Source organism: Danio rerio, chromosome 4, assembly GCF_049306965.1.
Source record: "Danio rerio strain Tuebingen ecotype United States chromosome 4, GRCz12tu, whole genome shotgun sequence".
Taxonomy (NCBI): Eukaryota; Metazoa; Chordata; class Actinopteri; order Cypriniformes; family Danionidae; genus Danio; species Danio rerio.
Window position 1 is genome coordinate 56,129,372 of NC_133179.1, and position 25,628 is coordinate 56,154,999.

The following is a 25,628-nucleotide window of genomic DNA, read 5'->3' on the forward strand; positions in this document are numbered from 1 at the left end:
CCAGTTTGGCGGAGAGTCCTTACCCCAAATGGAGTTTAAGTATCTGTCATGAGCCATGAGGAATGGAATATGAGATTAAAAGACGGATCTGTGCAGCGGCAGCAGTAATGCAGTTGATGTAATTGTCTGTTGTGGTGAAGGAGCTGAGACGAAAGGTAATCTAAGTACTTACTCACACCTATGGTCATAACTGAAAGGACAAGATCTCGGATACAACCGGACACATTTTACAAAGTGTTATGACCTGCTTGTTTGAGTCGCAGCATAAAAGAGAGATGAGCCAACAAAATAACCTGAATGCAAATGATTTATTATAAAATGTAACTCATAGAACAATCAATCAAAGCAACCAAAACATGTCTAGGGATACTAATGAAAATAAAGAACTTAGGATATAATCACAACAACATTTTAACTACATGATATAAGTAATGCAAAACAAAACCATAATGTGAAAGAGTCAATGAGATGGCAGGTCTTGACATGAGGACTCCTGAGTAGCCACAGGTCCTGAGGTAGCTAGCACAACAACTTTTATATAGCCATTGATGAGCAATGCAGGCATCCAATCACGATTTACCACATACTCCAATCTGGATTTCTCATTCAGGGAGTCAAACAGAGAACATCATCCAAAACAACACTAGCTACATGAATACACTGGAGAGTGGAGTAGACGAGATTTCAAGCTACAGAGGTGCTGTTTGCCAAATGTTTATGAAACTGTTCTTCTCTCAGCCGCCATCAATGTGTTTACATAAATGCAAGGAGCGCGACACATTTACAATTACAATCCCCATCTACTGCAGTGTAGGAGTGTTGGAAAACAGTATACCTATTATACTGTATTATACTGTTATTTATAGCTTATTCAAACATTATTCAGACATGAAACATCCTGTGCACATGAGAAAAATGTTTTGCTGCATTCATGTCATGTGTGCAACTTTTTGTCCATGTGTTTCTTAAGCTGGGCCAAATGAGCAAAACTCTGTAGACACTGATCAGATCTGTACGGTTTCTCTCCAGTGTGAATCCTCTTTTGTGTTTTGAGATGCATTAACTGATTGAACCTCTTGTCACAGTTTGAACACTTGTACGATCTCTCCAGTGTGAATCGTCTGGTGCAGTTTTTGGAGCTGTAATAAAAGTCTTCTCACACTCAAAGCACATATACTCTTTCACACCAGTGTGGATCTTCATGTGTTCATTAAGGTTTGGTGATTGGTTAAAACTCTTCCCACACTGAGTAGATGTGAATGGTTTCCCTCCAGTGTGGGTCTTCATGTGTTTAATAAAGGTCTGAGGAGCTGCCGAAACTCATCCCACATCGAAGCTGCGGTCACACTAGAATTTGAGCATGCAAAATTCTGTTGTACAGCGCTGTGAAAAGGAGCCGGATTAAACAAGATGATCAGACATTTAAAAAGCGAGCGATTGGTCTATATTTTACTAACTGTCCAGAGTAGGGCTGTAACGATACACGATATAAAATCGAAATCGTGACACTCAGATCTACGATCCTGTGTCACGGTGTGATAAGGGAGAATCGCGACACACCCCGTGATACCTTGCCAATAACGTCACGCGTGCCAGCAAAAGTTGAGCTAATTAACACTTTTTTTCGTTCGACATTACAAGCACTGCTCCGTTTAAGCCCTCGCAATATTTAGCCGGAAGAGCTCGCACGGAGCTCTTAGTAAGGGACTGTCTGAATGTGTCAGGAATATCAAAAACAAAACCAACTTAACCCCGCTTGACAACCGACAACGCCAGAAACATTGCCAATGCTGTCAAAGCGGCTGGATTTTCAGCGCATATACGATGATTTGCTCACACTGTTAATGTGGCTGCGCAGAGAGGGATGGGCGTTCACCAGATGTCAGGTAACTGCGCAAACTTTTCTGTATCCGTGCTGTGCGATTTCTGTTTGAACCTTTGAGAGTGCTGACTGACAGGTGCGCGATGTGTGAGGTCAGAAAACACGACGAAGCTTTCAGTTAAGATGAACACAGTTTCTATAGTTATACTTTATTTAGAGATAAAGGTATATGGCTCTGCATACAATCACTCTATCTTGCTGGAGTTTTAAGCAGTTTCGCTTTACTTCAGGACGCATTAACGCCGCTCTGAAGGTCTAATCGCTGTTTTAAGTTATCCAGAGCTGTATGAATGTACAAATCTTGAATATCACAATAGTATTAAATATTACTATTGTAACAACACAGACAGCAACACTTTTGCACAATCGATACCCAGCTGATTCAGTCGTTTCATAAGAGGACCGCGCCTCTTCTTTTTTCCTTGTCAACAAAGGCAGTGAGGTGCGCCTCGTTTTCGCCCCTTGTTTAACTGCAAGGCATACTTAATTTGCGGGACCATAACGTGTATCCCGTGCCTACAGACGCATTTGCCAAAGAAGCAAAATGGAAGAAGAATATTGCTGTTTGATACAGACCTGTTGATGCTTAACCAGCACTGATGTTGACCTGGATCTGCATAATAAACGCAACAAATAGGCTTTACTTTTTATTTTCAGCTTTTAAAGCATGTACGCAGATTAATGCAATATCATATTTAAACAACAAAACTGTTTACAAAAAGTCAACATATGAGCGCATTGTTGCTGTCTTTTCATCATGCAGCGCGCGCACTTGAACCGCGAGGGAGAGAGAGGAAAGCATAGGCTATATCAGGACATAATCTTTAAAATAATGATTTCTATTAAAATGTAAAAGGTTTTGTGATTATAATAATAACAGCGGAGCTTTAAATAAATGCATATTTTCCGTAAAGCGGGCAATTTGAGGAAGTCTGCGATTTTTATTTGACGGAAGAAAAAAACATATGATTGGAAAAAAAAGCCTATGCCGGTTATTAAAAAGAATCAGTCAGTATTGTCGTTTTGTAATATAAATTAATTATTTAAGTGAAAATAATTTAGGGCAGTCCTATTTATTTTATTTAGATTATTCTGCTCTTCTGTGCTAAACACTGCAGGTGCGTGGAAATGCTCTGTTGTTCTGTTCCGCTATTAATATTCTAACATATAAAAATAAATCAGTATTTTAAAATGCAATATTTAATGTGTCAGACAAAAAATAGACACGTCAATTTGTTTAATATAAAATTAACAGTAATCTGACCAGTTAACCGGTAATAACCGATTAATGTTGTCGGTTAGCAAAATTAACAAAATGAGCATCCCTAGTAGCTATTTAATTTACTTTTTCTATGTAAGAGAACTTGATTGAAAAAGAATTTTCAACATGCTTGAACCATCTACACAATGGAGTTTAGTTCTGTTTGGTTTTTCAACAGTATTTTGTTACAAAGAAAACAGAAGTGATATAGCTTTGGCTATTTATTTATTTTATATATGGCTATTTATATTGATAATAATTTGCATAGTTAATATTGTTCTTTGATGTTTAGTTTATAAAGATTTTTCAAATGTTATTTAATAAAAAATAGTTTTAAAAATCTTTTTTTGCCCACCCCACACGAAAAAAAAAAAAAAAAAATCGTGATACGAACCGAATCGTGGGTCAAAAATCGTGATACGAACCGAATCGTGGGTTTGGTGTATCGTTACAGCCCTAGTCCAGAGAGGTCATGTTTTGATCTTCGATAGGTCTCACACAGTCAAGTTATGCAATTTTGCAGGTCAGAATTCACCAAGCTTGAACTCTGCAAGGCAATGAACTGCGAAACTTGAGGCACGAACTTGCATTTCCGGTCTGATGCATTCACGTGCGTCTGAATGGAAGTCTATGGCGAGAAAAGTCCAGTGTGACCACAGGATCCTCATGTGTCTACTAAGGGAGAATGAGCAGTAAAAACGCTTCCTACACTGAGTGCATTTGAATGGTTTTTCTTCATGTGTTGATTAAGGTGTGATGAGCGGGTAAAACTCTTCCCACACCGAGTGCATGTGAATGGTCTATCATCAGTGTGGATCCTCATGTGGTAATTAAGGGATGATGATAGGCTGAAACTCTTCCCACACTGAGTGCATGCGAATGGTTTCTCTCCAGTGTGGATCCTCATGTGTTGATTAAGGTGTGATGATTGGATGAAACTTCTGCCACACTGACTGCATGTGAATGGTTTCTCTCCAGTGTGGATCCTCATGTGTAGATTAAGGTATGATGACCGGATAAAACTCTTCCCACACTGAGTGCATGTGAATGGTCTCTCTTCAGTGTGGATCCTCATGTGGTAATTAAGGGATGTTGATAGGCTGAAACTCTTCCCACACTGAGTGCATGCGAATGGTTTCTCTCCAGTGTGGATCCTCATGTGTTGATTAAGGAAGAATGAGCGGTAAAAACTCTTCCCACACTGAGTGCATGTGAATGGTTTTTCTCCAGTGTGGATCCTCACGTGTTGATTAAGAGATGATGATTGGCTGAAACTCTTCCCACACTGAGTGCAAGTAAATGGTTTCTCTCCAGTGTGGATCATCATGTGTTGATTAAGGTGTGATGAGCAGTTAAAACTCTTCCCACACTGAGTGCATGCAAATGGTTTCTCTCCAGTGTGGATCCTCATGTGTCGATTAAGGGAGAATGAGCAGTAAAAACTCTTCCTACACTGAGTGCATGTGAATGGTTTCTCTCCAGTGTGGATCATCATGTGTTGATTAAGGTGTGATGAGCAGTTAAAACTCTTCCCACACTGAGTGCATGCAAATGGTTTCTCTCCAGTGTGGATCCTCATGTGTCGATTAAGGTGTGATGAGCAGTCAAAACTCTTCCCACACTGAGTGCATGTGAATGGTTTCTCTCCAGTGTGGATCATCATGTGTTGATTAAGGTGTGATGAGCGGTTAAAACTCTTCCCACACTGAGTGCATGTGAATGGTTTCTCTCCAGTGTGGATCATCATGTGTTGATTAAGGTGTGATGAGCGGTTGAAACTCTTCCCACACTGAGTGCATGTGAATGGTTTCTCTCCAGTGTGGATCATCATGTGAATCTTAAGTTTGCTTTTGTTTGCCAAACTCTTTCCACACTGAGTACAGGTGAAACGATTCTTGTTTCTCCTTTTCAAAAAAATATTTTTTTCCTCAGTTTTGACATGATGTTTCTCCTCTTTACTCCCCTCATTCTCTTTAATGCGGTCTGAAAGAAAGAAATAAAACATTAGTTTTTTATTAAGTCTTAGAAACTCTCATCAAAAGCTGAAAAGTGAAAAGACATCACACACCTTTTCACGTACGTTTTTACAGATGTCCACATTGCAGGGCAGAAAGCAATGAGATGTATTCTTTGGCAAGTTTAGTAAATACCCAAGTGTCCACTTAATGGATGTGTGTGGTAGTGTTGGAGGAGATTTGGGATAAGGGTGGCATGTATATATATATATATATATATATATATATATATATATATATATATATATATATATATATATATATATATATATATATATATTTCTGTAGTGTTTGAATTTATCTTTCAACAGGAAACAATAATATAACTTGTCATAAAATAACCCAAACTGCTCATGCATAGTAGAATCTTTATCTACTAGGTTCTGCAATATCTTGATTATATCTGGTTCTTTGTGTTGCTCTTCCCAGATTTCTGCAATGGTGATGGGAAATACTAGTTCTTTTATAGCTGAATACACGACAACCAGGTAAGGGATGAATGCAAGATAAAAGCACCTGGTGCTTCATTCAGTGTTCCCTTTCTGTACTCAACCACAAAGTCAAATTTTTGAAGACGAAGGGGCCAGCGGATTAAACGTGAGGTGGTCTTCGTGGAGTTCATGACCCACTGAAGAGTGGAATGATCAGTGACAATAATGAAGAGTTTTGGCTCCAGGAAATGTCTACACTTTTCGATAGCCTCTAGCAGGGGTTTTCAAACTTTTAGGACACACGCCCCCCCAAGTTTGGCCAATTTCACTCGCGCCCCCTCCCTTTTTGTCCAGCGAGCCAAAATTATAAAGCATGTGCAAACATCACTCCCATATTATTTGCTGCGTTTAAAGTGCATGTACATTACCTGATTCAGTGTGATACATGAGTCTGTTTTTGATGTACGTACACACAGAAAATGCTGCTTCACAGAGCCAAGTTGAAGCAAAAGGCAAGAGTACATCAATTTCAAGTTCCGAAAGTTCAGCATATTCTGTATCCACTGCCAGCCAGAATTCTGAGTGTGGTTAAGTCGAACAGTGTCTTCAAAGTACGGTCACTTGAAAGGTGCAGAAGGGCATCCAGCGCTTTGTAAACTTGGTTCCAATTATGCTGCTCAGAAAAATACCTATTGAAATGTGCAGACAGAGATGGCAGATGGAGAGTGATTTCCGTTTTAGTAGTATCCCGGTTAAACACATTTTCTTTGTTAAATTCATCCAAGGTCAGGAACATTTCTAGATTTTCTTGCATCCACCTGCCCTCTCCATCGCTCCAGTTTCTTCACAAAGCCCACAATTTCATCAGACATTGTTAGTAGGTTTGAACACAGGCCTTGAAGGGACAAATTAAGCGAATTAAGCCAATCAAATATGTCAGACAGGTATGTACAATCTGTGAGCCACTTAGTGTCAGTAAAACGACTCCTAAAGGAAGATCCACAATCAATTAGAAAAATCCTCAGTTCGTCATGCAATGAAAAAATACGCTGCAGGATTTTGCCTGTGGAGAGCCATCTAACCTCCTTGTGTTGACTGGTCATCGTTTGTTTTTGTCCTCTTAATGCTAATTCTTTACATCGAAAAAAGTTGACTGGCTTATCTTTTGACATTGGATGTTTCATCTGAAAGTGACGCACCAGTCTCACAGGTTTTAAACAGTCATTTGCAAGGACCTCTGAACACACAACACATTGTGGACATGGTTCGTTATTAATCGTATTGTATGTACTGTTTATCATACTTCCGTTGCTTTGATGCACACAGGCCTTTGGTTTTTGCAGTGAACGTTAATCCACTCGGTGTGGAGACCCCCGTTGATGCGGAGGGTTGGTCATCTCTTTGCTTTATTGCTTCAGAAGGGCACTCGTCATCTTTTTTGTCAGACGATTTACCAGTGTTATCTTCACCGTCATTCATTTTGAAAAGCCAGATGTCCATTTTTTGTACATGTTTTACGCGATCGCATTAACTACAAAAGGTGCCTCGTGCTTGTTAGTTAGCTGCAGGACTAATCAGATTGACTCTTGTGAACATAAAAAAACATCATATTTACTCGAGTGCACACCTCAGTTTCTCGCTCCCCCTTTTACAGGCGCTGGCGCCCCACAGTTTGAAATCCCCTGGCCTATAGTATGGCTAAACATTCCTTCCCTGTAGCTGAGTAATTAACCTCCAGTTTGGTCAGTGTTCGACTTCCATAGACAATAAATTCCTCCTGTCCTTGCGCCTTGTGTTGTGTCAACACTGCACCTACTCCTGAATCACTGGCATCGGTGGAAACCACAAAGTGGAGTCGGAGATCAGGATGTCAAAGGATGGGAGGCGATGTGAGACAAGTCTTTAATTTCTTCAATGCTTTTTGAAATTGAGGTGTCCATTGAAAAATTTGCCCTTTTTTCTTCAATAACTTCATAGGCTCTGCAATTTGAGGAAAGTTTGGCACGAACATATGGTACCACCCTGCCAATCCAAGGAATCTTTTAACGTCTTTGATGTTTTTTTAAACCGGGTAGGATTTTATCGCTTCTACTTTTATGGAATCAGCAGGAATGGCCTGAGTGTTCACCACATGTCCCAGAAATGATAATTTATGTTGGCAGAATTTACTTTTCTTCAGGTTAATGATCAGACCAGCTTAACCAGGTAACCAGGTGATGACACTTTGAAGATCTTTAAAGTGTTGGGTGACTGAGGGCGAGTATATGATGATGTCATCAATATACAAAAAACCCATTTTTCCCCGCAACTCTCCTAGGACAGACTCCATTAATTGCTGGAATGTTGCTGGGTCATTTTAAAGTCCAAAGAGCATAACTTTAAAGTGGTATAGGCCCAAGAGCAATGAACGCAGTCTTGGATTTACTTCCAGGCTTCATAGTTACCTGCCAGTACCCACTGTTGAGATCAATCGTGGAGAAGATGACAGCACCAGAGAGGGATTCCATCTCTTTCTGTGATAGAGTTCACTTTACGATAGTCCACACAGAACCTCATACTGCTATCTTTTTTGGGGACAAGGACATTAGCCGCATTTCCACTATCGGCCAGTGCGAGCCAGGGCTTTAATCGGGCCGGGCAAATAGCCCGGGAGGTTTAGAAATGAGGCCGAAATCATGTCGCGTTTCCACTGTCGGGCTAGTAGCTCACAGCGCGTCACGCAAACACCGCCCACAGTAAGTCCGCGAATCAAACGTCACACAACCCGCCCACTTCAGCGGGAATCAGGACAGGCAGATAAAGCACACCATAGAATCATCACAAAACGAAACCATTAAAATGAAGAAAACCGAAACAAACAAATGACACGTTACTGTACAGCAGTACATGAAATGTCTATACGTACAGACCTGTGTATTTCCATTCATTACATTTGTTTACTCGCCGACCGACTGTTGGCATTGTGCATCGAGTGCTCTTGCTACTAACAGAGGGAACCAACACAGAGAGCGCACACATCCATAATATAAAGCCACAGAAATTCTCCTTTATAACTCGATATGGCATGTATTTTATAACATCCTCGTTTTGATAGACGTCGTGTTAAGTGTTTTACAGCACAAGAGCGAGTAGCCTATTAAAATATAGCCATATTTGTTGCGTTCAGCAGCTATTCACTAAAGCTTCATTTAAAGTTTCATTTATAAATTTAACCACGTCATATAAAAAACATAAAAAGTTGTTTGAGGATATAGAACACATTTTGTGTTTGGACTTTCCCCCGATGCGCTTAAAGCAGCAAGCGCTGCGCAGGACTGAGTGACTGAAAAAAAGGTATAGGCTAGATTCTGCTTTCACTCACCCAAATAATGCTCTGTTTGCGCTATTTGATTAATATCATCGCATCTAAATACTTTACGTAATTTGTTAAGTTTTATGTCTTTCTGTTGTATTTATATTGTGTATTATCTCCAAAATAAATAAAGAAAAAAGCCACTCGCGGCATAACAGAGCTGTAAAGGAGCGCTCTTGCCCGGTCTCACACACACATACAGGCATCTAAACGCGCACAAACAAACATTTTAAACTTGACAAATACTTTCGAAAACCTTTACTGTTTGCTGTGTCTTTAATATGGTGTAAAGATTATTATGCGTTATTGAAACAAAGGAGGACGCAGCAAAAAATGTCACTATAAAATAAAACTACTTTATTATTTTATGCAGCAGCCTTACATTTGAAAGGGAAACATAAGGGTGATCATACGCAAAAAGACCCCAGACTATAAGGCCAGATGTTTTCTTTCCCTTATTTCTTTATTTGTTTGGTGCATGTACTCATGTGCGATCAGAAAACTGCTCGCCTCTCCTTTCACTCCGCCCCGAAGCCCCAGCTGGCCCTCCTTGGCCCAAGGTATTTGGCGGACCGAAAAATGCTGGCCGCTGCCCCCAAGAAAGCCCCGCTTTGGCCCGATTAAGCCCCGGAAGTGACACTGGAAACGTCACTGGCCTTGGCTCGCTCGCTTTAGGCGCGATAGTGGAAACGCGGCTAATGCGTGAGGCCCACGCTAAGTGTGTAGGTTCTGTGAGGCCATTCATTAGCATTTCTTTGACTTGCTTCTCTGGTGTTAAACGGTATGGACGTTGTCTGATCAGCACAGGGTAGTCAGTATACAAGCAGTGCTGTAGTACAGTTGTTCTTCCAAGCTGGGAGGTACATACTTGTGGATTCTGCAGAAGTAGATGATGTAACTGGCACTTTACTTCCAGATGCAGGTGAGATTGATCAACTAATGCTTTTTATTAGTGTCTTGTCATCCCTATTATCTGGTAACTGGAATAGACTTTGTGATGGGGGAATTGAGGTGAACAACGAAAGAGCTTGGCTTGAGTTTTTTCTGTGCACTTTTTTTCTTCTGGTGCAGGTATGTTTTTTCTGGAATGCTGGCCTGCCCAGGCTGAAAAGGATACACTTGGTTTCAGGTTGATGTGAAGGTTTAATTTCCACCAGCCACATTGATCTGTAGCCCACTGGTAAATATATAATCCAATCCTAGGATCACTGAATAAGTGAGGACTGTGGAAGGGAGGATAGCAAATAGAATAGGAAAAAACATATTGTATAGAATGACATTTGTTTTTGCCCATCCTAAAGGTATGGCGGTCTCACCATTAGCAAAGTAGAGGAGACCATGAGGCCATTGATGAAGAACATCAAGGGAAGCAAGTGCTGACCTCAAATGTTGGTGAAGTAGGGTATAGCTGGCTCCAGTGTCAATTATGGCTTTTCCAGACCAAGCTCCAATGGTGCTTGGTACAATTAGCTGTTGTGGTATGAACTCATGGGTAGGAGGATGACTTGGTTTTGCTGTAATAGTGGAGTTGAAGTTGTAACTGAGATGCTGTTGTGAGAAGGTGCAGGCCTTTGATGCTGTGTGGATATATTTTATCTCCTTCAGCAGTGGTTCTCAATATACCAATCAGGGGCGTAGATTTAGGGTGGACGGTGGGGACATGTCCCCACCAATATCCACAAACTACCAAAATGTCCCCACCAATAATTTTATTCACTTAAAAACATTGCGCTGTCAGTCTTAACCTAGACATGCCGAAAGGGTTAAATCACGTTCTCTCCTCCAGTCGCACCGCCCCCAAACACATGTGTACATTGTGATTGGCTGTGCCTTTCCCTGCTGTCATGTGAGTGGCTGCTTTCAGATCATAGTTTCAGATACAAACAGCGGCAAAACAACTGCGCGGGGGGAATTTCCCGATGTGTGAGGTGTGTGACACGCACAAGTTAGGATGGAGGTAGCATGAAGAGGTGGACATAAAGAGCTTTTTCCAACAAAAAGTGTGAGTCACATAAGCTCAAGTTCGCTACTGAATGAGTCCATGATGATAATGTCATTATGCTAGTGTTTTCACCGCTTTTACGTCCAGTCTAACGTTGAAGCAGACTAGTCTGTAAACAATATTTCCTGAAAACTAACTGCAGAATAAACACCTACATGTAAACGTATATAAACCTGCCAGTTCTACTAATCTCTTAGAGTAACATCCCCAATTTTGGTTGAAACAATTTGTCAGAAAAACTACAGCCTGTGCTCCATCTTTTAATAATACTGTGAGATGTTTAATTTGTACGAAAAATGAACGAAAATCTTTATTAAACTCTTTATCAGTTAATAAACATTATTTTAACATAACACTTTCAGGCCTGTAGCCAGCTTATTAAAAGGGGTTATTTGTTTTCTGAAAAACTGAACCTTTTTGCAGTTATTCACCTCATTTTCTGTTTAATTGAGGTTTAAATAATACATTTTAGTAACATATTAAGAACTAATTTTTGCTGGATAATCTTTTTGGATAGTTATTACAACTACACTTTTTGATGATCTATTTCCTACCATTTTGTCAAATTGCTTTATTTACATGTTTAAACTGTAAGTTTTATTACAGTTTTATAAAAAATAAAAATACTTTGAACTAGAAATTAGGACTTTAAATTCTTAGAATAAAGAAATGAAGAGTACAGATGCCAAAACCTCTAAATGCCATGTAAAATGAGCATTTTTCTCAGGCTTGTATATTTATGTTCAGTTATTTCACTTTAAAGGCAATGAAAATAACGTATTTGTCACTATAAAAGGTAAATCACTGAGTCCACACACAGGAGTTGGAGAAAATGCTCATTTTAGAAGAAAATATTAAATGGCATTTAGAGGTTTTTGCATCTAAACTCTTCAAATATTTAATATACTTATTTTTAAAGTAATTTCTTTTATCATAATTTTCTTTGGGAAATCTGTTAAAACTTGATTTAAATTAAAAACTGAAGCCTATAGGCAAATAATAAACTTGATACCAATATAAGATATACCAGGATTTCGAAGCGATGATTTGACTGACATGAAAAGTGACCAATCTCAGTCGACCTTGTCTAGTTTTGCGTTGAACGTAAGGGCGTGAGAAAGGCCTTTCTGTGTTACAGTGACAGAAAACAACAACTTAAAAACAAATGCATTATTGAAATAATGCTTTTTGGGTGTTTTTACTGTAGAGATGTCTATGTTATTCACAAGAGTAATTAAACCACGGACATCCTGCCATTTTGAAGATCTACTTATGTTTGGCTCTCTTCTTTCCGACGGAGTTTACTCGCCTCTGATCTATCACTCTTCTGAAGCCTAGTTTAATACAATCTGAGAGCATACTCACACTATGTACAGTTGCTTTTAACCGGGCCAAAGCATGCTTGTCCCCCCTCCCGTCTCCTCCGACATCCCGCACTCACATAACATTCGGGCCAGGGCACGCTTACATCATAGATGTAACTGTTCAGTAGAGAAGTGCTCTGAGAAGTGCTCTCGCTCAGCATAGTGGAGACTTCTCTAGTTATGTTGTTTTAGTCGTTTGGGATGCAGTAACACACAATCAAATATTTCGCCGAACAGATCCGCCAATTCTGACGCTCATAAACAGTCATAAAGTCCTCGTGCTGCAGGAATTAGGAGGTTTGCTGAAGGCACAGCTGTGGTGCAGTGAGGAGTTTGCATCTTTAATAAACTACAACAGTTTGTGTTCATTGAACGGTAAGAATGATTAATAAATGCATATGAAATAGTCCCTTAAAATGCACGTCTTGCTTTCAGTTTTTGGCCTAGGCGCGTTTTGCACTCACACACAAGCGTACCGCGCCAAAGCCCAAGTGAACCATGCCTGGACTGCAGTTATTGCGCAATTATTCATTTCTGCAAATGTCGCAGGTGCTTTATTTTAACACGAGAGTGCAGTCATGTACATTAATCGCCAAAGCTGGATATCCGAGCTCTTGAATAGGCTTTTTCAAATGAACTGCAAGTCCTCTCATGATCTCATCATCAAATACAATTGTGATCTCTTAGAAGTAAAAATTATTCATCTTTGCTCCTCGACTAAACTTAGTCAAAAACTATTAAGTATTTAGAATTAGATTGATGCATGACCGGTGACAATGCTAACGGACTTACTTGGCTGTATTGTGATGTGAAACTTAGCCTACCATAACTTTTAGCAAAGGTGGAACTTTGTATTTCTTTATGGCAAAAGAATTATGCTAGAAATGTTTCTGGATGAGGTATTTATGTGATTTATACATAATAGGGGTATTCTGATCTGTCTTAAAGCATCACAAAATTGTACAGACATTACAGGTCAAAGCAATCTGTTACATTTACCAAAATAAACAATATTAAAGCACTGCCTTGAGAAATGTAGTGTTGTCAGAAACCAAGTAATTATTTTTATTTTATTTTATTACTGACAGTGTTCTTGTCTTTTTTGTAAAATTATTTCAGTTTAGGATCAAGCGTAAAATAAAATATTGAATAGACAACAAGCAAATAAGAAAAACAGTGTAAAATATGTAAATAAAACCCCAAGTTTAAATATTTTCATCATATATTTTAAACATTTAAAAGCTTGAAAGTATTGTTTAAAAATGGACAAAAAGTGTCTCTATGGCCTTAAAAGTATGTGGTAGTTTTGCCAGTGCCATTAAAAATGATTCATTGTCATGTACAGAAAAAATAGACCATACTTTGTTAATGCAAATACCTATATGTAGCCTTGTGATTTAAACAATTAAACAATTTAAATAATTGTATAATTAAAAAAGGACCATAATGAAAAACTTATTTAAATATATTTTTTTTCAAAAGTAATTAACTAGTACTCAAAGTAGTTTTTTAAAGAGTAATTTGTAAAATATTAGTATAATTTACTAAAACTTGTATTATTTTAGCAGTGTATTATAACTTGAGTACAAATATTCTGTTCTCTTTTCATCTGAGATAACATCAACAAATAAACAAAAAAATGCACAAGCACATTTAGTAAAGGTGTATTATATTATAAATAAATGATTAATTGTTATATTATTATTAATAAATGGTTTTTATTTGTATAAATCAATAGACAGTTCATATGCAGTATTTTTATGAATTGCTGAAAAAACATTGCAGGTGTTCAACACATTGCATGTCAGTCTTGGCTTATTATATTAACGCTGTTTTTAGGATCTAAAAATGTATTCTTTAAAAAGCAAAAAGATTCCAATGGCGACACCTGCTGGTACGTGAAGAATATGATCAATACTGATGAACTTCACACTCAAATGTTTGCACATCATCAGCATGTTATAATCCATTTCCTAAGCAGCAAAAGTCTTTTTTAGACTAGTTTGTTGGCCAGTTGTAGTCAGTGCAATGCTAAACGTTATTGTTTCACTTTAATTTGTTTTGTCTCACATCGTCCCACAACAACATCATATAGTTTAGAAAACTGTACAATGTTTTATAACAATTATTTTTGTGTCTATTTCATTCAGCATATTTAAAATTAAGGGGATCCACGTTTTTTTGACATACTTTAAATCAGGGTTTCTACAGGTTTCACCAAGTTAAATGTAAGACTTTTTAAGACCATTATGAATGAAATTTTAGACTAAGGAATTTTTCAATTGCCGCAGATGAAAAAGATTTTTATATGTCCAAACAAAAATATTTTAATGTAAAATATTTAATAATACAATAATAAATAAATAATAATAATAATAATAACATTAAAATATTTTTTTTATATTTCTTAGCAAAAGATCATAAATATTGTGTAAAAACAAGAGAGCTCTACTTGGATCCACACACTTTTTTCCCCAAAATAAACTTTCTTTAAAATAAAAAAACAAATTAACAAATGTTTTAAAAGTTTTAAAAACTATATTAAACTAAATCTGTGCACAACAATCTGTCCAGGTCGATATCCTCACCATTATGATAAACAGAGTTAAAATGTCTTGTTGGTCATTGTATGGGTTTTGGCCAGATTGGGTAACAAAACATGAACAAAGGAAAATGAAGACTTGTTTAAAAAGATTTAAGACATACAGCACAATATTTCAGTAAATTTAAGTTTTTGTAAGGCCTAAATTTTTGATTTTGGAATTTAAGACATTTTAATACCCAGCGGAAACCCTGTTTAAACACAATAGCCCTGGTAATTAGTTATTATAATAATGTAGGTCAAACTAAGATCATATCTGTGAGAACTAGTAACAACTACAAAAACAAGTTTAAACCCATAAAGAAGTTGATAAAAAAGGGAATTGTGATCAACGTGACACATGCAAATGGAAAATACTAAGCCAACACTACCACTGTAATAGCAGATATCTTCTATGAGAATACTGTAGGTCAAATATTGTCAGCTCAGTTAAACCTTTTTAATTTTTTGTTTTTATTTATTTTATATAGCGCCAGTGCTCAAGGACACTTTACAAACAAAGAGAACAAGAAAAGCAATAGGAGACGAATAATACATAACATATGTATGACATAAATAAGAACAAGTGATGAAACTCATTCTGTCATTCAATGAGTGCTTATGTGCATTTAGGAGAACTAGGCAGTACACTCAGGGCTACAAGATGGATTTAATTTAGTATTCTTATTATTAAAATATATCTGAATGAGGATCAAATGACTGAGTTGGTCTTTAAAAATGTAAACCAACCTGTTTGTTCCTGCAGATCTTCCTGTTTGACTGTGAATGTTTCTTCAATCTTCACATCTTCACTCTCCTCTTTAATAAACGCCATCTTTATAACAGTGTGGAGATCAGTCGCTTCAGCAGGAGTTTTTCTCTGCGTTTGGACACTTTATCCTGTTTAAAAAAAAAAAAAAAACATTAAAAACGTCCTGATTAAAATAAATAAAACAATGAACAGAATCAAAATAACTTCTCTTCAATACTTGCTTAAACAGTTTCATATGAGAGTCATTAACAAAAATAAATTAAGTAAGTCTGAGCAAGACACAATGAGCTGATTAAAACTAGTACTCCACTTCTTATATATAGTGATTTATCCTTAGAATGGAATGACATTATGCTTTTTAATAAATTAAACCTTCATTAAAACACTTATTACTCACATTTCTGTTGCTTTATTCAAACAATAGCCCAAATTACTGTGAGTAAATTGTACTTCGTTGTAAAAAGGGTCAAAATAATGTCAACAGCAGGTTCCTAATTTAGCATCGGATGAAAACCCTGAAACTTTATTCAATCGCTTTATATTTATGTAAAGGTTTTAAAAACAAACCTTTCTCCAGCTGAATCAAGCGCAAGAGCGGCGCAGCCTAATGACGTCACACGCCACGCCAAAATAAAAGTCTTTTGTTTTTAGTTTGCAGTCATGACTTGTTCAAACATTTCTCTTTCTCTCTCTCTCTCTCTCTCTCTCTCTCACACACACACAATCACACAGATGTTCAGTATTTGAAGTTGATCAAAACCTTTAATCTAAACATTTTAAAACAACTTAAAAAAAAGTGCCTTTGAGACATCAAAATGAAAAAAAAAAAGTTTAAGATTTTTTAATTTAACCACATAGTTGTTGTATTATTTAGACATTAGACTGTAAGAAATGAATGTTGGTCAAGCTCCTGCACTTTTTACAATTAATCTACTAACAAAAACAGCAAACAAACCTCAAATTGTGTCAACACTGTCAAGGACAAATTCAAAGTATATCTTCATTTCAGTGTGATTAATAAATGTGTATTGTGTCCCTTTACAAACCCAACTTTATAGATTATTAAAAAAAATATTCGTAATAATGAAATATTGGACAAAACATTAATTTCCAGATAAAATATGCAATCGTTGCACATTATTTTTTAAATAAAAATCCAAGATTTAAAATATTTAGTCAAACTTTCAAACATTATTAACTGGCCCCCCTGCTGAAAAAAACAGCAAAGACCAGCATGATTTTCATGCTGGTCTATGCTGGTCAATGCTGGTTTAGCTGGTTTACCAGCTTGGTCTTGCTGGTGATGCTGGTAGACCAGCTTGGTTTTGCTGGTTGACCAGCTTGGTCTTGCTGGTAGACCAGCTTGGTCTTGCTGGTGATGCTGGTGGACCAGATTGGTCTTGCTGGTGATGCTGGTAGACCAGCTTGGTCTTGCTGGTGATGCTGGTAGACCAGCTTGGTCTTGCTGGTGAAGCTGGTAGATAAGCTTGGTCTTGCTGGTAGACCAGCTTCGGCTTGCTGGTCAGGCTAGTCTACCAGCTTGGTCTTGCTGGTTATGCTGGTAGACCAGCTTCGGCTTGCTGGTCATGCTTGTCTACCAGCTTAGTATTGCTGGTGATGCTGGTCTATGTTTGGTGGACAAGCAAGACAAAACCCAGATAGCAAATTACATCTGGCCCAGATATGGCCCACATCCCCCATTTTCTTCTGGCCCACATACCGCGCGGAATGACGGCGATGACTCAACCTGATTGTGGCTGACATAAGGATCCAAAAGTCAGCCACAACTGAACCAGATCTGGGCCATATCTCAGAAAAAGCATGGTCCATATCTGGGCCAGATGTGGCCCATACATTTTCTTAGATCTGGCCCAGCTACGGCCCATGCACATTCTCAAATCTGGCCCAGCTGCGGCCCATGCAGTTTCTCAGATCTGGCCCACATACAGCCCATGCAGTTTCTCAGATCTGGCCCAGATGCGGCCCATGCAATTTCACAGATCTGGCCCAGATCTGGTTCAGTTGCGGCTGACTTTTGGGTTAGATGTGGCTCACATCTACATTTGGTAGCTATATAAATCACATTAAAAGGAATGCTTTGTTTAAATTGCTTTATTTTAAAAAATTGCTTTAAAGGAAGCATATAAATTGATAAATACAAATATATAATTTATATAAATTATATAAATAGATGCATACAAAAAACAACAACAGATTAATCAATGCAATACAAAGAAATATATGAATTAGATAAATAAATGCATACAGAATTATCACAAATTAAATGCAAATAAATATATATAAAAGTTAAAATTAGGTAAGTGGATATACAGAATAAGAAGAACATTCAAACACAAATGTATATACAAATTAGATAGATACAGAATTAACACAGAAAATATATATATATATTATTTTATAAAATGCATATTAATTAAATTAACAAATATTTTATAACCATATAACCAGAACCAATAATTAAAAAGACATATAAAGGGCAATTCAAAAACAAGATCAGAGGCGAGGCAGGGGTCAAATAAACAAATGATAATTACAGAAACAAGATAAACAAGTACGAGTAGACAGAACAAACACAGAAATCACATATTTAACAAAAAAACATTATTTAAATAATTACAACTAAATATTTATTAGCATCTACCCAGAACCAAAAAAAAAAATAAATAAATAAAAAAAAAATAAATAAACTGAAAATCCAACAGGGCAGTTAAAGAGTGAGGTCAGGGGCGAGCAAGGGTCAAAGCCAAAAAAAACAGTCCAATGCAAAACATCCTGAAAATAGGAGAAGACAACAATTAAAAGGTGCTGTTTGCAGAGTACATGCAGGCACAACTTGATTAAAATTAAGGACTTTTAAGCACTTAAAAACACCTATTTTTATTTTTAAGACTGACAAGCAACGTATTGAACACCTGAAATGTATTCTCAGCAATACATAAAAACATCCCATAGGAACTACCTATCGATTTATAAAAAATAAAAAATAATATTAATATAATATTTCATAGTATTAAACCTATTTTAAATGTGCTAGTGAAATTATTTTTTTTTTATGTATTCGTAGATGGAAAGAGAACTGAAAATTAAATTACGTTAAATTAAAGGACTAGAGATACTATTATATTGCTAAAATAAAACAAATTTTAGTAAATAATACTAATACAGAGTAAAAGTACATGGTACTATTTTAGTTAGTTACATTTGGAAAAACAATCGGATTTTCATTACGGACCTTTTTTAAGTGTAAACTTGTTTAAATGGTTTAATTGTTTAATTACAAGACTACATAAAAAGGAATTTGCACTAACAAAGGAAGTTTATTTTAAGGAAATATATTTTAAAGCTTAGGAAGGTTTTACGTATATGATGAAAAGATGTAAAAATTTAAAATGTTGCCTTTTATTTACACATTTTACACGGTTTTTCTTGTTTGCTCATTCTGTGTCTGCCTTTACAATCTGGCAAATGTGTTGCTTAAATAACTTTTATAGTACTTGGATTTTTTTTTACATAATTATAAACAAATAACTTTACAAAAAAATATATTTTAAAAATAATAAAACAAATGATTTCATTTGAGGTATTTAAAATATATTTTTTTACATTTTCTACATTTTTCAAAGCAGTGTTTTAAGAGCCTTATTGTTTATTTTGATAAATGTAACAACAGTAGGGCTGCTCGATTTTGGGAAAAATCATAATCATGATTACTTTGGTCATAATTGAAATCACGATTATTCAAAACGATTACTGTTGAAGTCAAAATTAGTAGCACTCCTGAGAATTTTGAAAAAAAAAATTCCCAAATGATGTTTAACAGAGCAAGGAATTTTAACAGTATTTCCTCTTATATTTTTTGCTTCTGGAGAAAGGCTTTTTTATTTTTATTTTGGCTAGAATAAAAGCAAGTCTATAATATTAGCCCCCTTAAGCAATTCTCCATTTGTTGTTTGATTAATAATCATAAAAACAGGCAGCAGAAGGATCATAGCGAGCTGTCTCTTTAATAGTTTCTCTTTCGCGTCTATTTCGATTCTCAACTCGTTTGTTTATTACACAAATGATGCTTGATATTAATAATCACTAAACACTGCGTTTTGACACCTATTTGACTATTAAAGCGCTCACGTTAAGATCACTTTAGATGTCTGCGCAGACTGTAGGAAGATCTGACACTCAAAGTTTTCTCCATCAATTCATTGTCTGAAATCTTGGTAATTAGTGAAAGTACCTTTGAACTGACCGCAGATCTTGATGTAGTCTTTCTTGATCTGGTCTTCTCCACTTTCGATCCTTCCCTGGGTTCATCTTTACAAGGAACCTGCTGAATGGGAAAAAAAAAATACTTTGTGATAAAATTATATTTTATATTCAATCTGCAAATCATTTGTTGTGAAATTTGAATGACTTCCATTCAGTATATGAATAAAATAAAATTAGAATAGGAATAAAACAATAGAACTCTATAAAAAAATACTTCCTATCAAAATAAAGCAGGTGCTTTTACCTAAAGGAACTTTATTAGTATGGTTCCCTGCTTCCAGTTAGTTCAACTTCAGATACCTCTATAATCTGTACTCTGGTGCTTCATTTGGTTCTTGACTTAAGAGTAACTGGTGTCGCATTCCAGGTCCATCACAATCTGAGCTAGAAGGACAATATGACAAAAGACAAGACAAATATGAATACACATAACATACAGAATAAAACATTTAAAGATTTAGTTTACTATTCTGCCACCATTTATTCATCCTCTACTTGTTTCAAAGCAGTTTGAAGCTGTTCAACACTAAAGCAGATATTTTGAAGAATGTTAGAAACCTGTAACTATCGATATACATAGTAGGAAAAACTGGGTTTGTGTTCATTCATTTTTTTTTCAGCTTCATCCCTTTATTAATCTGGGGTCACCACAGTGGAATGAACAGCCAACTTATCCAGCATATGTTTTACGCAGCAGATACTCTTCCAGCTGCAACACATCACTGGGAAAAACCCATACACTCTCATTTACACACATTCACTGTGGACAATTTAGCTTACCCAACTCACCTGTACCGCATGTCTTGTGGGGGAAACCGGAGCACCCGGAGGAAACCCACGCCAACACGGGGAGAACATACAATCTTCACACAGAAATGCCAACTGACTCAGCCGAGGCTCGAACCAGAAACATTTTTGCTGGGAGGCAACAGAGCTATCCACTGTGCACCGCACCGCCTGAGTTTATGTTCAACAGAACAAAAAAAATATTTTGAAACAAGTGGAGGATAAAAGACGTCATTATTTTTGGGTGAACTATCCCTTTAAAATTCAAGTGTCAAGCATTAGTCTTAAAAACTTATGTATCACTACAGGAAAAATAAATCAAGTACCTCTTGTGAACAAGCAAAATCATTATGCCATTGTTTTCAATGGTTTTCCTTTACATTTTTCACTCTGAAATTATAACTTAAACATGCGATCCAAGGTAAATTAATCTACTTTTAACATAAAATAAAAAGTTAAGATAAAAATAAAAGTTACGTCAACAGACGTATTTGTTTTTCCAGCTCACCAATACTTTTAAATTTTACATTTTCAGAAAACAATTCAATAAATTACCTTGTGGAAACATTTAGACTTTTTTTCAAATTTGATTTTTTTAATAATAGATATTTTAAATAAGCTATAACCTCACACAGTGATAAAATAGCAGCAATAAATCTTGTAATATTTTAATAATAAATAAAACATAAAATATATTATTTCAGTACCCAACAACCAGTCTGACATATACAAGTTACAAAATATGTACAATATTGTACCTGGTGTGCTTGATGATGAAGTCAAACAATTAGTAATGCACTGATGTGAGAGTTGTCCTTTCCTTCAGCTTTTCTGTAACAAATTAATACAATACAATCAATTTATAAAAATATTATTTTTACTTGCCACAAAACCATTTGTTTGGACTTGATACATAAGTACAAGATTAATGGTGCAAATCAGTTTCCAGGCTGTTTTGATGTAATATAAAACACAAGATATGGTTTTTAAGCTTATTTAACACAATTGATTTTATTTTTTAACAAGGTTTAATATTTAATAACACACTTAACCTTCTTTGTTAGCTAATTAATTTCCTTCATAAGTCATTTAACACATCATGTTTCAACTGTGGATTTTTTTTTTCAAACGTTTTGGCTTTAAAAATTTTTTAATGCAGACCAGTCTCAACAGTGGCCAGCATGAACCACATAACTCTGCAAACTTTTGCTGAAACTTGATAAAACACATTAACAAGCAAATCAAGATCATTAAGATTAACGTTAACTTACCAAAAAGAGACTGTTCGTTCAGTGTTTGAGCTAAAACCAGTACAAAAGCAGAACTCGGCACCAATTACAACTGTATAAAACGGACACCATATGATTCATTCATTCAAGCTCCCGTTTCGACGCTGTTCTTCATATAACATGTCTTATTCTTCATATAACATGTCTTATTGATCATTTATTTGGGAATAACGAGCGAATAAAAGGACAAATGTAACTTAAATGAATTTGTTAAAACCCCGAGCACAATCAATTTAACAGATTACTGAACTGACGGCTGCCATCATTCTTGGCCGTTTTTAGCCATATTATCCACATATAAGTTACAGTTTTATCACTATTCAAAACAGGAGCTTTTCTAAAAAATAAAAACATTACCTGACGACAAATATCTCACAAATATGATTTTAAAATAATAACTTACCCGATATAAAGAAGAAGATGAAATGGCGGACTTGACTTCACTTCCTCGTTAGAAAAAAATAACCGTCATTCACGAGGCTCCGCCCACTCCACCGTAATGCAATGATGAAGCGAAACACATATTCGCCACCAGGGGGCAGTTTTATGATTATGTTTTTAAATAAATAAATAAATATATATATATATATATATATATATATATATATATATATATATATATATATATATATATATATATATATTAGGGTAAGGGTAATTAGGCAAGTTATTATTTATATATATATGTAAATATACCAACTACCACCCAGATAGCATACAGTTCTGGGCCACATCTGGGCCAACTAAGGCACATATGGCTCACTTCTGGCAATGGCAGGAGACATATGGGCCAGATGTGGCCCGTATGTGTCACACCGGGTGTAGTGTGAGTTGTGGCCTGCTGTATGTGGGCCAGATGTGGCCCGTGTGTGACACCCCGGGTGTAGTGTGAGTTGTGGCCTGCCGTATGTGGGCCAGATATGGCCCGTGTGTGTCACACCGGGTGTAGTGTGAGTTGTGGCCTGCTGTATGTGGGCCAGATGTGGCCCGTGTGTGACACATCGGGTGTAGTGCATGTTGTGTATTTTTAGTTCCGGTTTAACTTTAAATTAACGGGAGCCTTTGAAGTGGTTACAAATTATTAGAAATTGAAAATCAAAGTTAATTTGTCTTTCTAAGTCTGTACACTTTCATTTTATGAAGTAGAAAATAGAAAATAAATATTGTAAATTAATGTAATGTGATGCAAGGATTTACATTTTTCCGATTGGCTACTTCTGCCTGTGGACTGCATACCTAATGAGTGGGAGGGGCTTGCTGCTCAAACAAAACACAGACTCTGATGTGAAGCAACAGCAGTTCTGTGTTTCCTGTGTTTTATAAACATTATTGTCCCTCATCAGGCAGTGAGAGCGCTACACCTTCTCTGAAAATAATAACATTGCATGTTCTAAATAAGACTTTCTGAGATTGAAAATGTTTCTTTAGGTTATTAAGAATAGGAATAAGCTATTGCTTATCAGGGAAAGTATATGTTTGTCACATATTAATTCAGTTTATTTCCTCAATAATGGATTTATTTTTACTTTAAGGCTGCTATGAATATAAATTTATATTATCTGTTATATGTAAATGTTCCAGCATGAGTAAAAATTTTTTTTTTCATATTACCTGGTATATCTATAAATGTCTATAAATGCAATGAGTTTTATCATTTATTATGTTTTGATCCATTAATGTTTTGTTCAGTTCCATTTGAATGAATTAAGACAGTGTTCTACCGCCACCTACTGGGTGGATTTAATTTGCTATTAGTACTACTTTTTAACGAACAATTTTACAAATGAATTCATAATCTAATAATGCTGAATTAAAGTGCTGTTTTCTTGGTGTTATTTTTTGCAATTCTACATTTTTATAATGATTTTGTTTGATTAAATGCCACATACAACATTGTTCTTTTTTTATTTAATTTGAATATTAAATAGACATAAATGTTTTGTTTATGAATAAAATAACTATATAGAAAAAAATGTCAGAGAACTGAGCAGTAGAATGTGAATAACATGAATGTGTTCGTAAATAAACTGATCTTTGTAAACAAAACAAAGTTTTATTTACTTATTCTACAGAACACAAAAAATGATCAAAATAAATCTGACCAATTTTAACGTGCAAACCTAACCCCGCTCCTAACCCGACCCCTCACTTTGATGTCACTAGCTCTATTTGAGTGCATTGTTTCTGACATTGCATGTCAAACTGTGTGTCTCAGCTTGCATATGCAAGTCTGCAATCAGATACTAATGCTTCTGCAACACAGCCCTGAGGGTACAATCCTCAGTGCAGGGAAACACCACACATTATCTTAATCACAAACTACAGCAAATTTAGTTTATCCAAAATTCACTTATACTGCAAATTTTTGCACTATGGAAGAAACTGGAAACCAACAGAAACAACATGCACACTCAACATAGAAAGGCCCAAAAGTCTATCCTGGTTCTGAGTGTGTGCACCTGTAACAGCGTCAACAAATTTTATAGACAATATGCTATCAATAAGCATGTTAATTAGCAATTAGTTGATTGTAAATATATCTTAAAGTGTTATAGTTTTTATATAACAAGCTACTGAATATTAAAAATAACATATTACATAACAGAGCAAGGACATGTTCACAGTATGTCTGATAATATTTTTTCTTCTGGAGAAAGTCTTCGACTAGAATAAAAGCAGTTTTTAATTTTTTTTTAAAGTGTTTTAAGGTCAAAATTATTAACCCCTTCAAGCTATATATTTTTTCGACAGTTTCAGAACAAATCATTGTTATAAAATAACTTGCCTAATTACCCTTACCCTAATATATATATATATATATATATATATATATATATATATATATATATATATATATATATATATATATATATATTTATTTATTTACTTATTTAAAAACATAATCATAAACTGCCCCCTGGTGGCGAATATGTGTTTCGCTTCATCCTTGCATTACGGTGGAGTGGGCGGAGCCTCGTGAATGACGGTTAATTTTTTCAAACGAGGAAGTCAAGTCCGCCATTTCATCTTCTTCTTTTTATCGGGTAAGTTATTATTTTAAAATCATATTTGTGAGATATTTGTCGTCAGGTAATGTTTTTATTTGTTAGAAAAGCCCCTGTTTTGAATAGTGATAAAACTGTAACTTATATGTGGATAATATGGCTAAAAACGGCTAAGAATGATGGCCGCCGTCAGTTCAGTAATCTGTTAAGTTGATTGTGCTCGGGGTTTTAACAAATTCATTTAAGTTACAATTGTCCTTTTACGCTCGTCATTCCCAATTAAATGATTAATAAGACGTGTTATATGAAGAACAGCGTCGAAACGGGAGCTTGAATGAATGAATCATATGCTGTCCGTTTTATACAGTTGTAATAGGTGCCGAGTTCTGCTTTTGTACTGGTTTTAGTTCAAACACTGAACGAACAGTCTCTTTTTGGTAACGTTAATCCTAATGATCTTGATTTGCTTGTTAATGTGTTTTATCAAGTTTCAGCAAAAGTTTGCAGAGTTATGTGGTTCATGCTGGCCACTGTTGAGACTGGTCTGCATTAAAAAAAATTTAAAGCCAAAACGTTTGAAAAAAAATCCACAGTTGAAACATGA

The 25,628-nt window shown here is 35.9% G+C and overlaps 2 protein-coding genes and 1 long non-coding RNA gene across 7 annotated transcripts in view; 2 read left to right on the forward strand and 1 right to left on the reverse strand.

The window, feature by feature from the left end:
* The window catches only part of si:ch73-110p20.1, a 592,105-nt gene that overhangs the window by 423,961 nt on the left and 142,516 nt on the right, over nucleotides 1-25,628 (forward strand).
* The window catches only part of LOC137489462 (uncharacterized), a 243,196-nt gene that overhangs the window by 210,067 nt on the left and 7,501 nt on the right, over nucleotides 1-25,628 (reverse strand). The window contains exons 1-3 of one of the 5 annotated variants that reach the window (XM_068220311.2): nucleotides 16,228-16,266; nucleotides 15,639-15,788; nucleotides 290-5,126 (exon numbers count right to left, since the gene is read on the reverse strand). In XM_068220311.2, coding sequence (XP_068076412.2) covers nucleotides 3,808-5,126; nucleotides 15,639-15,723 — 1,404 coding nt within the window. In that variant the 5' untranslated portion in view covers nucleotides 15,724-15,788; nucleotides 16,228-16,266 and the 3' untranslated portion in view covers nucleotides 290-3,807. Of the gene's footprint in view, nucleotides 1-289; nucleotides 5,127-15,638; nucleotides 15,791-16,057; nucleotides 16,267-25,628 lie in introns of those variants that run through there. The other 4 variants (XM_073948494.1, XM_073948499.1, XM_073948495.1 and 1 more) reach the window with 4 other exon arrangements.
* The window catches only part of LOC137489621 (uncharacterized), a 115,936-nt gene that overhangs the window by 42,844 nt on the left and 47,464 nt on the right, over nucleotides 1-25,628 (forward strand). The gene's annotated exons all lie outside the window — the stretch shown is intronic.